Below are 15075 nucleotides of genomic sequence, written 5' to 3'. Positions count from 1 at the left end.
CGTCCGTCGTTGCGACCTAGTCCCACTAGGTCCCACTGATACCAGCCAGCAAACAGTACCCGTCGCCGTCGGTCGATATGGGATGCAAAAGCTGACGGACGAACGAGTTGGTCCGGCAAGAGTAAAAGAAAATCGATACTGCTCAAAATAAATAAACCATGCGTCTTGTCTTCCGAATAATCACATTCGAACAATATTTTCCCAACGTTGGCTGTTCCACTCATGGTCAATTCGGATTTTTCGAATCTTAAGATGATGGTTTCTAAGTAAATGATGGTATGGTTTATTCGAAAATGTAGCATTACGGAAAACATTTTAAATAGGATTATCAAAGATTTCAATTTTAGTTTCCACGGGATGCTCTTCTACAACCAGGTGTTCCACATTATATGGCTGTTGAACTACTCGCGGCTCCTGTCTCTGATACACGTGTTTGAACACAACACTCTGAAGCTCCATTCGGCACAGTAATTTTTGAGCGGGTTCTAGCTTCCGGATATGTGGCAACAAACTGTAGAAGAAAGCTTCATCTTCGTCCTGGTTTAAGTGGATCCCAGCAATTATAGGTTTTTCTATTTTTCCGTAGTTGACCCTCGTCTCATCGTCCTGGTTTACACGGATGCCAGCAATTACAGGTTTGTCTATTTTTTCGCAGTTGACCCTCGTTTCAACGTATTCTGCTTCGGATTCGAGCCTCTCCATAGCATCCACGGCAATCCGCTTTCCATCCAAATTTCCTATAAAATCGCGACACTTGATTTGATCCTTCAGAAATAGCAGTGCCTTGAAGTATGGCCAGCAGGAGTAGGTTTCCAATTCGGCTTCGCAGAAACCTGTCTCGTTTGCCCGCTCGATGGGGATTTTCTTGCACTCAGACCGGAACTGGTCTCGTAGGTATTTCCATTTTCGTTTCAGATCACGTACTGCTAGTGGAATATGTTAAAGCAAATAATGAATATTGGTTAGTTTTACTATAGAACAGGTGAGTGTTTGCAAACAATGCAGTACAACCTAAATTGAGTAATATCAGCTATAGCCAAGGTATTTACTTTGAAGCTAGATGACCTTTTCACCCTCATTGGGTAGTTTTAAAAATTCCAGCTTATCTATTTTCTACAACCATAAAGGGTAGACGATCCTTTCAGATAGCGAACGTTTAATGTAGAACATTCGGCAGATGTGTATTCGTGTAGATATAATTAATAATCAATTATACACCAAAACAAATGTCTCTTACTTCCAATGTAAGGTTGGATTTATTACATCCTCTGCAAGGTTTCATCCAACAAATGTAAAGGCAGTCTTGCAATGGACTGCAGCAGACAAGCAAGTTTTTTAGAATGCATATTTTTGTATATAACCTTTAGGAGAAGATTTTCTAGACACAATGCATTTGGGGAAACAAACTTTGTTCGAACAATAATCTAATATACTTTTCATTCAAAGTGTTTTTATGTTACTTCATTCTTTTTAAAAACTGTCGCATTAATGGCCCTCGCTCATTTTCAACTTCTATTCAATTTTCATACTGCCATACTCTAACGGAACTATCCACCTACCCTCTTCTAAAGATCATTATCTAGCTAATAAATTATCACACTAAAGCTTCATGTTAGCATTTCCAACCAACTCTGATACTTTTCATCCAAATCTCTAATAGAATAGTACATCTTCCGGTTGGGTTTATGTAAAATTAAAAATTAGTGATTGGACAATCCCAACTTGTATCCAGGGTTACTTCCACTTACTTGCTATAAAAAACTGTTTTTCCGAATTATGAAAACATTAGATGTTATAGTGATAACTAGTACTTGTAAGTTACAAGAAGGCGTCGTGAAGAATGTGTTTGCTACATAAAACCTGTCACTCTGAGTGAACGCTCGCGTATCATAAGATCGCTGATTGTGACGCTCTGAAAGCAAATTTGACAGGTTTTATGTAGCAAACACATTCTTCACGACGCCTTCTTGTAACTTACAAGTACTAATTATCACTATAACATCTAATGTTTTCATAATTCGGAAAAACAATTTTTTATAGCAAGTGAGTGGAAGTAACCCTGCTTGTATCTATATTAGGGAGCCGGTAGCAATAATGATGTCAAAAATAGTGATATTAAAGAACATGTTGGAGAAATAAGTGACCAAATAGTGGCTTACAGTTGTAAAGAAAAGTGACTAAAAAGTTACCTAAGAGAAGAAAAGTAGTCGCTCAGATTTAATAGAAAGCTTATGACTCAACCCACTGTATTAACCAGAGTGTCTACTACCTGAAAACCCGGGAAATCAATTCGAGGGACATATTCTCAAATACTATATTAATCACTACCTAACGTAACATTTGAAGGGCCTATCATCTTGTGTAAACAAAACTTGTATATATAGCCCTTTTCGAGCTAGCCGAAGTAGGAGGAATTGCAAAACTTTACTAATTCTCGTTTTTATCACAATGCTAACTCTTTCGACTGAAGTTTAAGGAAGGATATCCGTCAAACACTTCCGAAAATATTGTTTGGTACACAACAGTGTCAAAATCTAGAGAAAATTTCATGAAGTCCACTGGGTAGCAAACTTGAATTAATCAACCCTTAATTCATCAGAACAACACTATTAGAATGAACCAGGGGAAGCTCATAAGTTTTGACAGGCGCACCAGCACAACCATCAGAATTGAGAGATTTACAACTGACAAGAGAGTTAGAGCGCTCTCTCTCTCTCCATTACTCTCTTCGCCTGCAATCAGATATCCAAGTGCACAGCGAGAAATGCACGCTTTAGGCACCCATACATCACAAATGTTCTCACACATTCAAAACGGTCTGCAAATATGATAACGTCCAAAGCGTACCAGACTGCTGTTTCCGTGTTGCTCCCGTTTGACGCGTGACTGCTGAAAGTTTCAATTACAACTAATGGTGCAAACCGCCATGTATTGTGGAAATTTCTGGTATGTTTCAAGAGGTGATAGAAGGTCTGCTTTGCTTACATCAGGCATTTGACCATTTACAAACTTGCCACCCGCCACCCAAAAAAGCTCTCTTTTAGGTGCACTATTTAACGAGTTTTGTCATGGTAGTGATTTCGACATGCTTAGAAATCAATGCATTAGGGGTTAGGCAGACCATCCGAACTGAATTTAATAAAAATCGCTTTTTTTTTCAATTATTTACACCTGTGCCGTGCACAGGTTGCATATGTTGACGCGACGCCACTAATATTTTCCACAAATTTTTAAATTTTAACAAGTTTTTTTTTTAATTCTGAATTTAAAAGTTATAATACTTCAAGAAAGTTTCATAAATCTGGAGTCAAATTCCTTGCACAGTTGTAAAAGCTCATGGAATTTTATTATAATTTCTAATGATCTAATTCCAAGGGAGTTCTGGGAAAAACATGAGAAAAACCTCAAGGTAATCCTGAGGAGTTTCAGATTTCATGTGAAGACTGAGATAGTTTAGAGTATAATTTCAAGAAAACCCTTACTTGAATTGAAAGTAAATTTTAATGAAAACTCGTATAAATTGCTGAGGAGCAGGACTCCTGTGAACTTCAGAGGAAAATTCCAAGACCATTCTGAGGATAATTTAATGAAGTTTGTGAGAGAAAACGAATCCGGAGCATAAGTTCTTGGAAGTTTTAGGAGAATACTTAAATGGTGAGAGGGATGCTAAAAGGAGGATTCAAAGAAATTCGAGAAAAAATTCCTGGAGAGTTTACCAAACAAATTATGAGGAGAAACATAAGGAATTTGTGTGGACAAATGCAAATGAATTCTTAGGAAACTTTCAATATGAATGGAGTTCTAAGGGAAGGAGTGAGATTCTAACGGAAATCTGAATTGTATTCAATGAAAATACTGAGTATCTTGCCAAAGGGTTTTTTACTGAGGAGAATTTCAAAGTTATCCCGAGGAAAATTTGATTCGGATGATAGTTCGAAGGAAATTTTGAGGAATATATCAATGGAATTGCGAGAAGTTTTCTAAGTATATGCTGGTGATATTTTTTACAGAATTCAGAAAAGCGTTCCAAGTGAATTTCTAGAATAATTTCATGAGAGTTTCCGATCAAAGTGAATGCTGAGACCAACTTCCAGTGAATTTTTATGAGAAATCTGCGTTGAATATGGACTGAAAGTTAATGGAACTGCCTTGATTTTTTTTTATAGTTTGAGAAACTAGCCTGATGCTCACAATACTTCTCATTCAATTTTAAAACTTCCCTGAACTTAGTTGGAAATGATTAATGTCAAATATCAGACTTGAGTGGTCATTTTATACGATAGATAAGGAGATGAAAGTATAGTGATGATAGTTCCGTTAGAGTACGGCAGTGTGAAAATTGTATATAGAGAGTAGAAAGCTTGCAATCGTCAATTTTGAAGAAGGCACGAATCGGATTGATCATCTCCTTTACCAAACTGCCCTTTTGGTGAGGGATGGTGAGGGGTATCACCCGCCGCCACCACTGGCAAAAGAACTATTTCGGACTTCCTAAAGTTTTCTCAATTTTTCTAACGATCGTGGATTTTCACTAATATTTTAAAATTTCGCTGAAGTTCTCGAAACGTCTTTGATCTCTTTGATGTTAACGAAACTGCTCTGCGTTGCTCTGTTTTTTCCTGAAGTTCTCGATAAATTTCAGTTAATTGCACTTGTCCTAAAAATGTTTAATCTTCCGTGAACTTCTGAACATCTTCTTCAAATTTCCCGTTAATTTTCTGAAACTAACGGAACTGGCTTCCCCAATTTTTGGAGCTTGTTAAATTTAATTGAAATGCTCTTGCATTTTGCTTATGTTCAAGCAAGTTCATGAAGTTCTCTGATCTTCTTTTAAGTTCCATAGACTTCTATGAAGTTCTCGAAATGTTTCTGAAGATCTCAGCACTTCTGTGAAGCTTTCGAAGTTTCTCAGAAATTTGTGGATTTTAAGCTACCACAATTTTCTTGGAATCAAAACGAAATGATTAATATAGTTCTATGATTTTCACTGGAGTTCTCAAGATTTTTCTGGAGTTCATTAAGCTGCACTTAAATTTTCAACACTTAATCATAACTTCTTCAATATTCTAGACTTTCCTGATGCTATTAAAACTGCTCAAAATATTTCATAATTTCTTTAAAGTTCTCTAAACTGCCCTGAATTTCTCAGAATTGGTTATAAGAACCCGCAGTTTTACTGAAATTAATGTAATTGTGTTGGTTCCACTATTTTTCATATGTTTTATAAACTTTATAAACGCTCACAAAACTTTGCTTCAAATCACTTATTTTCCCTAAACTTATCTGGAAGTCCCTGAAGTTTTCTGTGCTTACCTGAAATTCTCTTAATATGTATAATTTTCCGGAAAATTTTCTGATATATATTCATAATTCCCTTACGCTTTTGAAGTTTACGGGATCAATCATAGAATTCTCTGAATATCGCATAATTCCACGGAACTCCTTGCAAGTCACTGCAAATTTCCTTAAGTTAATAGGATTGTTCTGTAACTATCTGATCGTCGTCAAAGTACTCGGAACTTCGCTGAGAATCATGAAACTATGTAAAAATATTTAAATTTCTTGAAGATATCGGTGCTTACTAAAAGTTCTTGCATTTTTTGAATTAATGGAACTTGGTTGATGTTCTCTAATCACCTAAGCTAAATTTTCGCATTTTTTTTAATCTTGAAATTTCTATGATATACCACCCTTAAAATACTCTCACATTTTTCGGATGTTCATATAATTTGTATTGCATTCCAGAAATTTTCTCGGAGCTTTGCTGAAGATTTATTGAAGATCTCGTTTCTACTCTGAAATAAATGGAATTCTCATAAACGCCTTTAAACTTCCCTGAAATTATCTGGACTTGGGTGAAGTTCATGGAATATTTTTTAAGTTTTCATAAAATATCTGAAGGTTTGTGTATTTCCCTGCAATTCTCGTAACATCTTAAGGTTTCTTGATTTTTCTATCGGCACATCATGGATCTTCCCTGATTTTTTTTTTTCTAAATTCACGGTTATAGTTCTTTAAATTGCTCCTAGGCATCGATAGTTTAGAAACTAACATTACGGGAACTGCTTTGAAATGCTCCAAGGATCTAGATTTTCTGAGGTGCTTCAAACTTCTTAAAAATTTCCACGATTTTACTCTAGTTCTCCATATTTCTGACGTTCTCTTGACAACGTTAAAGTTCTCTGAAATTCTAGCAATTTCTTTAAAGTTCCTGCCGTTTTTCGGAAGCTAATAGAACTGCTTTGAGGTTCTTAAAGCTTCAAGTAATTTCCTCAAATTTTAAGAATGATAACCTTATGTTTTCGCAGTTTTTTAGCTTCACTGAAATTCTCAGCAATTCCTTTCATTTCTAATAATTTCTGTAAAGTTACTGCAATTTTTGTGAAGCTAATGGGGCTTCACTGAAGATATCTAATGTTTTATAAAGTTAATTACTAACTTGAAACTGATCATTTAAAGTTAATTTAATTTTCCTTAATTTTGGCACTTTGAAACTTTTTATCAAAATTAAGCAAGTACATTTAATGGATTTGAGTGTAAATTTATTTCTTCAAAACTGATTGCTCTGTCTTAAAAACGTTAATTGCTTTTGTTGTTTTATCAGAAAACAAAACAAAATTTAATGCATTTAAGTGGTGCTCATGTCGATTTTTAAATAGCTGTATCATTGTTCAATGGTCATATTTTAAGTATTTACCAATTATTTCGGCCATATAATCGTAATGTACTTTGGCTATCACTGCTGTTGATACAGAAAGATAATTAAACGTAAATAAGCTGCATAGAAGCTTCGAATTGTTAGAAAATTAGAACAAAATGTAGGCATCGATTGGACTATCAGATTCTACACACTGCAAGAAAAATGATCGATCTTGATAAAATTCACGCTAAAAAAGTTGAAAATAGTGACTGATTTTAAGAGAAAGTGACATAAGTGACTTGGCCTTAAAAACTGAGACTTTTTAGTGCTTGAAAAAAAGGGACCAAATCACTCAAAAGTGACTCGCTACCAGCAAAACATTATATACTTCGGAAAATATTGAATAACTTCAGGAATGCTCGCAATCACTTCGAAAAGGACTGAATCGCAACATAAAAGTTCGGAATCACTTCGTAATGCAATGAATCATTTCATAAAGTACTGAATAGCTAATGTACTATAATAGAAGGGTCTTTAGTGACTAAAATATCAAAAATAATAACCAAACCAGAACTTTAAAATAATAATAAAGTGACTCATAGTTACATTTATTGACCGAAAAAAAATTGTTTCAATATTTCGTTGACTGCGACCCACTTCGAGATCAATCAAAACCCATCATGAGCAGTTTTCATGCTCCTTTAAAATAAATCAAATTATGTTTTTAGGATCCCATACATCTGATGTCGAAAAAATATTATTTGTTAAATTATTATTAGGTAATCAGGCCCCGTAACGTGGGTAGATCACCTTTTCTTGGTACGTTACGGGATGTAAGATCTACCACCGATTCCTAGTCCTGACTACTTCAAACTAACAAACTAAATCTTAGTCCTTGTTTATTTTTATGCCTTGTTGATAGTGACAAGACTCGGCTTTGTCCACTGAGGATGATCTTGAAACAAGGAAAAACTAGTTAGTTACTCTTCATCTATGTGATTCCTAATCTTCTATTCGTTGTTCCCTAGTTTGAAGTGATTAAGACTAGGCTTCTGATGCATGGTCATTATCGGTGTCATTCCTTAATTTTGTTGCTAAGGAATCCAATTTTGACTGACAAAGGGGCGCGCCTTTGGAGGGTGTTTCAACACTCCGAAGGGTATAAATAGCGGGACCTATCAATTAGAGTCGGATCCTTGCGATAAATGGAAAAATGACAACTGTAAAAAACCGAATACTTTATCATTTCTCAATAGTGATGGAGTAATACGACATGCACTAAACTAAGGACAATAGATCAAATTATTGGTCGCATTAATTCAATACGCAAGTGCATTGTCCATTTTCTCACTCTACGCATTTTTCTGACACGATTTATGATAACAAACAAACTGGTGATTTTTGACATTCAATTGGAACGATCTCGGATATAGAAACTTTTGTAACACCTCAAATGTTCATAACTCTGGGACCTACACAACTTTTCTAGTTAGCAGTAATAAAAAAATCTCATTATTCTGAAACGAAGAAAAGTTTCCAAGATGGAAAGAAGAAAATTTTGCATTCCAGATTGCAAATCCGGAAAAAATACAATACTTTCATCAAGATTTTCCAAAATTCTAGTCCTTGAATATTTTGTATTGTATTTTTTTCTAGACCATCTTTCGAAATCTAAGACTCAAAGATCACGAAGTAAAAAAGCCAAGATATTAGGACCACATTTCTTTCGAAACCTCAGAAAATTTGTAATGAAATTATCTATGACTATTTCGAGATCACAGAGGCATGGGAAAATTTTTATAAACATATCAAAATATTGGTGATTCCATCAACACGAACTGGACAGCTCCGGGCTGTTCGCAACTATTCTTTGTCAGGTCGCTGACGCTGATCTTTTCTCCACATCAAGCTGTGATTTGATGTGATTCTTTAAATGCAAATTCTCTACTCTTAACATTATTGCTTCGAAAAAAAAGTGATAGTGATATTTGGCTGAAACACGTGACTTTTAAGTGACTGACTTGAAAACAGTGACCAGCTATCAGCCCTGTGAATCCTTTCAGAAAAGTTTGGACTCACTTTGGAAAGTACTGAATCACTTCGGAATGTATTGTAATACTATAGAAATGTTGTGAACTGAATCGGAACTTCTGAAGATACCGAATCGGTTATGAAAAGTTTGGAATTACTTCAGAACGCACTGAATCACATTAGTAATGTATTGAGTCACTTCAGAAAGTACTGAATCACTTCGGAAAAGTTTTGAATTACTTCTGAATTCACTGATTTAGGTCAGCAGAGTTTAGAATCAATTTTTAAAGTACTGAAACGCTCCAGAAATTTGATTCTTTTCGGAAAGAATTAAATCATTCCAGAAAAGTTTGTAATCACTTTCGCAGGTACTGAATCACTTCTAAAAGAACTGAATCATTTTATAAAAGTTTAGAATCACTCCGGAAAGTACTGAATCATTCCAGAAAGTTCGTAGGAATTCACTGAACCACTTCAGAAATGTTCGGACTTACTTCGGTAAAAACTGAACTACTTCAGGAATGTTCGGAGTCACTTCGAAAGTACTGAATCGCTTCACAAAAAGTCGCAATTATTTCGGAAACTACTGAATCATTTCACAAAGTATTGAATCATTTCAGAGAGTACTGAATCACTTACAAAATTATGAATCACTTCAGAAAGTACTGAATCACTTCAGAAAAGTTTGGAATCACTCCGTAAAGTAATGAATCATTCCAGAAAGATTGTAATCACTTTTGCAAGTACTAGATCACTTTGTAAAGAATTGTACTGAATCATTTCAGGAAAGCTCGGAATCTCTTCGGATAATATTGAATCACTTCAGATTATTTCGCATTCACTTAGGAAAGTACTGTATCATTTCAGAAAGTTTGTAACCATTTCCGTAAGAACTGAATCACATCAAAATAATTTAATGACTTAGGAATGCACTGAATCAATTAAAAAATGTTCGGAATCAGTTCGGACGCACAGAATCGCTTCAGAAAATTTAATAATCTCTTCGGAAAGTTCAGCATAATTCTGAATCACTTCAGAAAGAACTGATTCACATCAGAAAAGTTTGGAATCATTCCGAAAAATACTGAATCATTTCAGAAATTTTGTAATCACTTCTGCAACTACTGTACTGCCGCTATTCGCATAACAGATCCATGTCCTATGGCATTCATATTTACATGGGACTGCTTAAATTAATGATAATCAAACGCATCACTTCAGAATGAACCATCACTGCACTTACAAAATACCATCCTTTGTTTTCTCGCGTAAGCAAACATGTTTTTTTTTTCTATGGGATCATCTCATCTATGGGATCGCCTTTAGGTAAAAATCTTATCCATAACATTTGTCAGATCATTTAATTTGTACAAAATGTGATAAAAAGTGTGTTGACATAGTTAATAGTCCTAACGAAATTTATTTTCTGCGTTTCAAATGCGTTCAATTCAAATTTAATGAAAACTGACACTGAATAGCTTAAACTTACGGTATTATGAAGTATCAGAATTTTTGAGATAATATTGGCAATGTTCCAAAGTTGTAAACGTGGGACGAAAAATGACACCGAGAATTATGCAAAATCGTATCAACACTTTGTTCTACGAAATAATATTTATTTTAATGAGTGTGTATTCATCTTTTAGAAGAGCTGATATAAAAAATATCTGGTTGGACACAATTGCAAAATGTATCCTGGTGTTCAAGTTATTTATTGTAAAAATTGCAAAAAATATAGGAAAAATTACATGTTGTTTCAAATATATTGTTTATTAATTTCAGTATGTTGCTTATAAGTAGAGCTTGAAACTTGCCCAAGAAAGCATTAAGCTAAGTAGTCAAATAAATCAGTTGGGACTGAAAAAGTGTGTCTGTTTTATAACTTGAACAGTCCTTATAAGCTTGTTTTATATGCTCGATCTTTGTGAAGATATTGAACAAACAATATGACCAAACAATTAACCTTAGATTTAAATTTCTTTGTAATTTGATATGGCATATGATAGGTTTCGGTTGTGAGACTCTGGACATTTCCCGGGGGAATTAAGAATGTATCCATGGGTGGCCAATGTGATCCTGAGCACTCAATATAACTGCCATGGATCGCTTTTTTGAGGATTCTCATGTGATTTGAAGTAATGCTTGTTTAAGTGTGTAAATGTTTACTGTTGCTATCATGAAAAGAACAACCCTAGGGGTAGGACACATCTAAATCTCAATTTTAGATTGTCGATTAATCTCACGCTAGTGAATTAATCTACGAGAAATCTTATTTCATCTTTTGCATCTAAATTCATCTAGGTACTCGCACCGCTCTCGACCTTTTTGCAGGAAATCTTAAAAATCTTCATCAATCGTCGCGCGCATTTCACAGCAATAAAGGAATTTTGTTTTTTCCTCCATCTTAGGTATAGTCGCCCTCATAGAGACAACCTATCAAATTTACATTGTCATATCTATTTTATACATCATTAGGATCATGATCATTTTACCAAGTTGTTGGGATGAAAGCAAATCGCATTGTTCAGCTTGATTTGTTTCTTTGAAGATCGATGTTTGCAATTTTTCAACGAAAATCGAAATTAAAAAAGATATCGTTACTGAGATCCAGAGACCACGTACAGCTCATTGGGCAGGCCTGCTTTAAACCAACCTTTGTTCGCTAGAAACCGGTGGTTGAAGCCATTGTTTACGAAAGCAATTTAATCCTATTGAAATGTTAATGAAGGGTTATCCATGATCTACTTACCCGGCACGTTATGATCATCCGCCAGTTTTAGCCATAATTTGTCCACGTATGGTCTGTTATGATAGCATTTATGCTTATTATCCCAAATAGCTGGCCTTGCAAAAATTTCGGCGATCAACGTTTTCGGATCTACGTTCATCTTTTAGGAGCTGAATGCACTGACTATACAGAACTGACAGCCCAACAACCAGCAAGCGTCAACTTCAGGCTCGCACGACTCGCTTTGCTCTCGGTTCGGTTCCGTTAGACCGGCTATAGACCAATACACCAGACAATCATCGAATATCTGTAGGTATGAGTAGACTTTGCCCCATCGCAGCACCAGCAAGTTCTCGTCTCGCTTCCGCTTCTCGCATGCTGATCGGCGCGCTTGCTTGCCTTTTCGTCCTTACATTGCTATCGCGTGATGTTGGCACTTGGTAAACATAAAACAATAGTCACTTGAAACTATTTTAATCCATTTACTATGAAGCGCAACATAAATTATGCAATTGTTGTGGTTTAATTAAAAATAAACCTATAAAAAGCCCTTAACCTAGAACATGCTAAAAAAGTGTTATATTCGCCGCTGGGATACGGACGAGATTTTTACCATCGCCAACCAACAGCGAAGCGTTTTGCCAAACACACTTGGACACGCCTACCAATACAAGTGCGATTGAATGAAAATGAATTTTTTTACTCGTTTCGTTGTATTATTGTTTACTTCTTGTTGGTTTTGCTTTTCCTTTTCAGTCCATACATACTAACACTACCGTTGCTTCATCGTCATCATCAGCTTGTCGTCGTCGTCGTCGGTGGGTGAGCTACGATATGTACGATTCCAAAATGTTGGCCTACAGACCGAATGAAAAATCGATAAGTACCAGAAATGTTAGGGTGGTGGTACAATCGGAAATGATAGGTTAGGTAAAAAGGCGTTAGGTAAAGGCGTAGCAACAAAGCAAGACCATGCTGGTGGTGGCTGGGTTCGATTCCCGGTCCGGAATTTTCCAGGTTGGAAAATTTTTCGGCTTCCTTGGGCATAGAGGATGATTGTATTTGTCACACAATTACACTAATGCATAAATGGTTATATGCATCGAAAGCTCTCAATTAAAACTGTGAAAGTGCATCTAGAACACTATGTTGAGTGCACGCAATAAGCTAATATGCTATATGCAATAAGCTTGAAATGCGAAGAAAAAGAAAGAACAACATTACTGAAATTCATTTATCGTCAACAGTCACTCGTCAGCTGGCAGAATAAGTGGAGTGAAGGGAGTTTGGGACGATGGCTATATTCGATCATCCCTAAGGTGTCGAAGAGTTTTTGGTTCAAGGGGTTGGATGTGGGTCGAGACTTCATTCGTATGATGTCTCGCCTCATGTCCAATCACTATTCGTTAAACGCTCACTTGTTCCGTGTTGGGCTGAAGGACAGCAATCTCTGTGAATGTGGACAAGGTTACCAGGACGCAGATCACATTATTTGGTCTTGTGCTGAGTATCGCGGAGTCAGATCTGAACTGTACGATTCCCTTCGGGCTCGAGGTAGACAACCTAATGTTCCAGTTCGGGATATTTTGGCTAGACGCGATCTGGAGTTTATGAAACTCATATATGTTTACTTTAAGAATATTAACATTAGATTGTAAGTTTTATTAACCTTGTGTTTAGTTTGTATTTTGTACGTGTGGGTTTTTTTTTATGTTTGTTTTGAAGATGAATAGAAATTAGTTCATGTTTTAGGATTAATTAAATATTTGTATCGTAAACCACATTTCAAACCTCCCTCTCCCTTTTCCCATCCAAAAAAAATTGTAAATCCCCACTAACCTCGAGACAACCGCGAGTATCCGGTCCAGCTCCTTTAACTTTAAATATAAGAAATCAATAATGTATAACAAAAATGATAACTCGGCTCTGTAAAGTTTATTCGATTGAGCCTGTACAAATAAAGTAATTAATAAAAAAAAAAAAAAAAAAAAAAAAAAACATTACTGAAATTAAAAAGAAGCATTCTGACCCTTATAACAAGATCCATAAAAAGTGCTCATTCATAAATATCTGTGGAATAATTCTGCCATTCAGATTAACGAAGTAATTTTTAGTAAGGGAAACGTAAGCAGTTTGATATCTTATACAATTGACCACGTGATTCTATTGCATTAAATAATGATCTTCAACTTAAAATATGGTAAGAAACCAGGAGTGTGGCTCTACGATTATCCAAGCTAATCATCTAAACCAATACCGTTCTGAATCATATTTCGGACATTTTAAGGTATGTGCCGCAGTAAAAGGACACATAATTTATGGTAACAATTTAGTTTCATTTCTTCGACACATTGCTTAAGTATCCTTTCATTGAGGTATTCCGTAAAAAAAATGCAATAAAAACACAATTGTGTAAGGATCTTTAAAGTGTAAACCAAAACGCTTTATAAAATTAAGTATATTGCCTGCTCTATGAATAATTGTGTTATAATGATCCACAAATATTTGTTTAGAATCTAGAATAACTCCTAAATCTCTTATTTTATCACAACTTTGAACAATTTGATTATCTAATGTAATACGAATATCTGGCTTTATTAGTTTTCTACGGTAAGTAATGAGATTACATTTTTCAACATTTAGTTCCAACAAACTTTTACAACACCACGTATAAAAAACATGAACTTCATTCTGAAACGTATTGATATAATCATAATTTCTTATCTCTAAAAAGAGTTTCATGTCATCAGCATAAATAAGCACTCTGAGATTTTTCAAAATAAGGGAGATATCGTTAACGTACAAAATGAAAAGAAGAAGTCCCAAGAGCGAGCCCTGTGGAACTCCTGACGTGACTTGAATTGGGTTAGATTTTTTCTCGCTGAATCTTACAATTTGCCGACGGTCCGTTAAATATGACTTAATCCAGGTGAGGAGTTTTATCTCAATTCCCATTTTTTCTAATTTAAAAATCAACATTGGAATGTCAAGTCTATCGAACGCTTTACTGAAGTCAGTGTTAAGAACTTCTATTTGGCTTCCCTTGTCCATTGCAGTTAATGAGTAATCAACAAATTCCAGGAGCTTTGTTGTGGTAGAACGACCTTTAAAAAAGCCGTGTTGTGCATGTGTTATTCTATGTTTTATTTGGCTGAAGATATTTTTGTTTATGATTAATTCGAATAGTTTAGGAATGCACGAGATGATGGCAATCCCACGATAATTTCGGATATCAGATTTTTTACCAGATTTATAAATGGGTATTAAAAAAGATTTTTTCCATTCCTGCAGGAATGTACCAGAGTTAAGTGACATATAAAACAGCCAGTATAAAGGGGTTGTGAGCTCAATTGCTAAATTTTTCATGAAGGCTGGTGGGATTTCATCTGGTCCTGAGCCTTTAGTGGAGTCCAAATCTTTTAGACCAGTCGAAATATCTTGAACATAAATATTTCTAACACCAACATTACTCTAAAAGTCAGGAAAGTATGAAAAATATTCATAATCACGATCATCGAGAAATTGGAGTACGTCTCTTGAAAAAATATTGCATAAAAGATTACTTATATCTTCTGAATTATTTCCTACTTTTTCGTCTAAAGTCATTTTTGATGGAAAGTTGCACGAATTAATTTTAGTTTTAACGTAATTGTAGAAGTTTCTTGGACATGATTTA

General features: G+C 35.2%; 1 protein-coding gene across 1 annotated transcript; it reads right to left on the bottom strand.

Moving 5' to 3' along the window:
- Positions 1-271: 271 nt before the first annotated feature.
- Positions 272-11622, bottom strand: LOC135706494 (uncharacterized). Its single transcript, XM_065228113.1, has 2 exons — positions 11421-11622; positions 272-923 (listed from the first exon to the last, which is right to left on the bottom strand). The coding sequence occupies exons 1-2, from the start codon at positions 11557-11559 to the stop codon at positions 316-318; spliced, it is 747 nt and encodes a 248-aa protein (XP_065084185.1). The 5' UTR covers positions 11560-11622; the 3' UTR covers positions 272-315.
- Positions 11623-15075: the final 3453 nt, after the last annotated feature.

This window comes from Ochlerotatus camptorhynchus, unplaced genomic scaffold (assembly GCF_037179485.1).
Source record: "Ochlerotatus camptorhynchus isolate MF236.1 unplaced genomic scaffold, CSIRO-AGI_Acam_v1.1 ptg000282l, whole genome shotgun sequence".
In the NCBI taxonomy this organism is placed as follows: Eukaryota; Metazoa; Arthropoda; class Insecta; order Diptera; family Culicidae; genus Ochlerotatus; species Ochlerotatus camptorhynchus.
The sequence above is the reverse complement of the archived record's forward strand: the minus strand, read 5'-3'. Positions and strand labels throughout refer to the sequence as shown.

What these genes read in the sequence shown, in the direction of transcription:
- LOC135706494 (XM_065228113.1), bottom strand. Translation starts at nt 11,559, where the DNA reads ATGAACGTAGATCCGAAAACGTTGATCGCCGAAATTTTTGCAAGGCCA. An exon ending in GGATGATCATAACGTGCCGG is followed by an intron (nt 924 to 11,420) that starts GTAAGTAGATCA and finishes TTCCACTAGCAG; the next exon opens with TACGTGATCTGAAACGAAAA.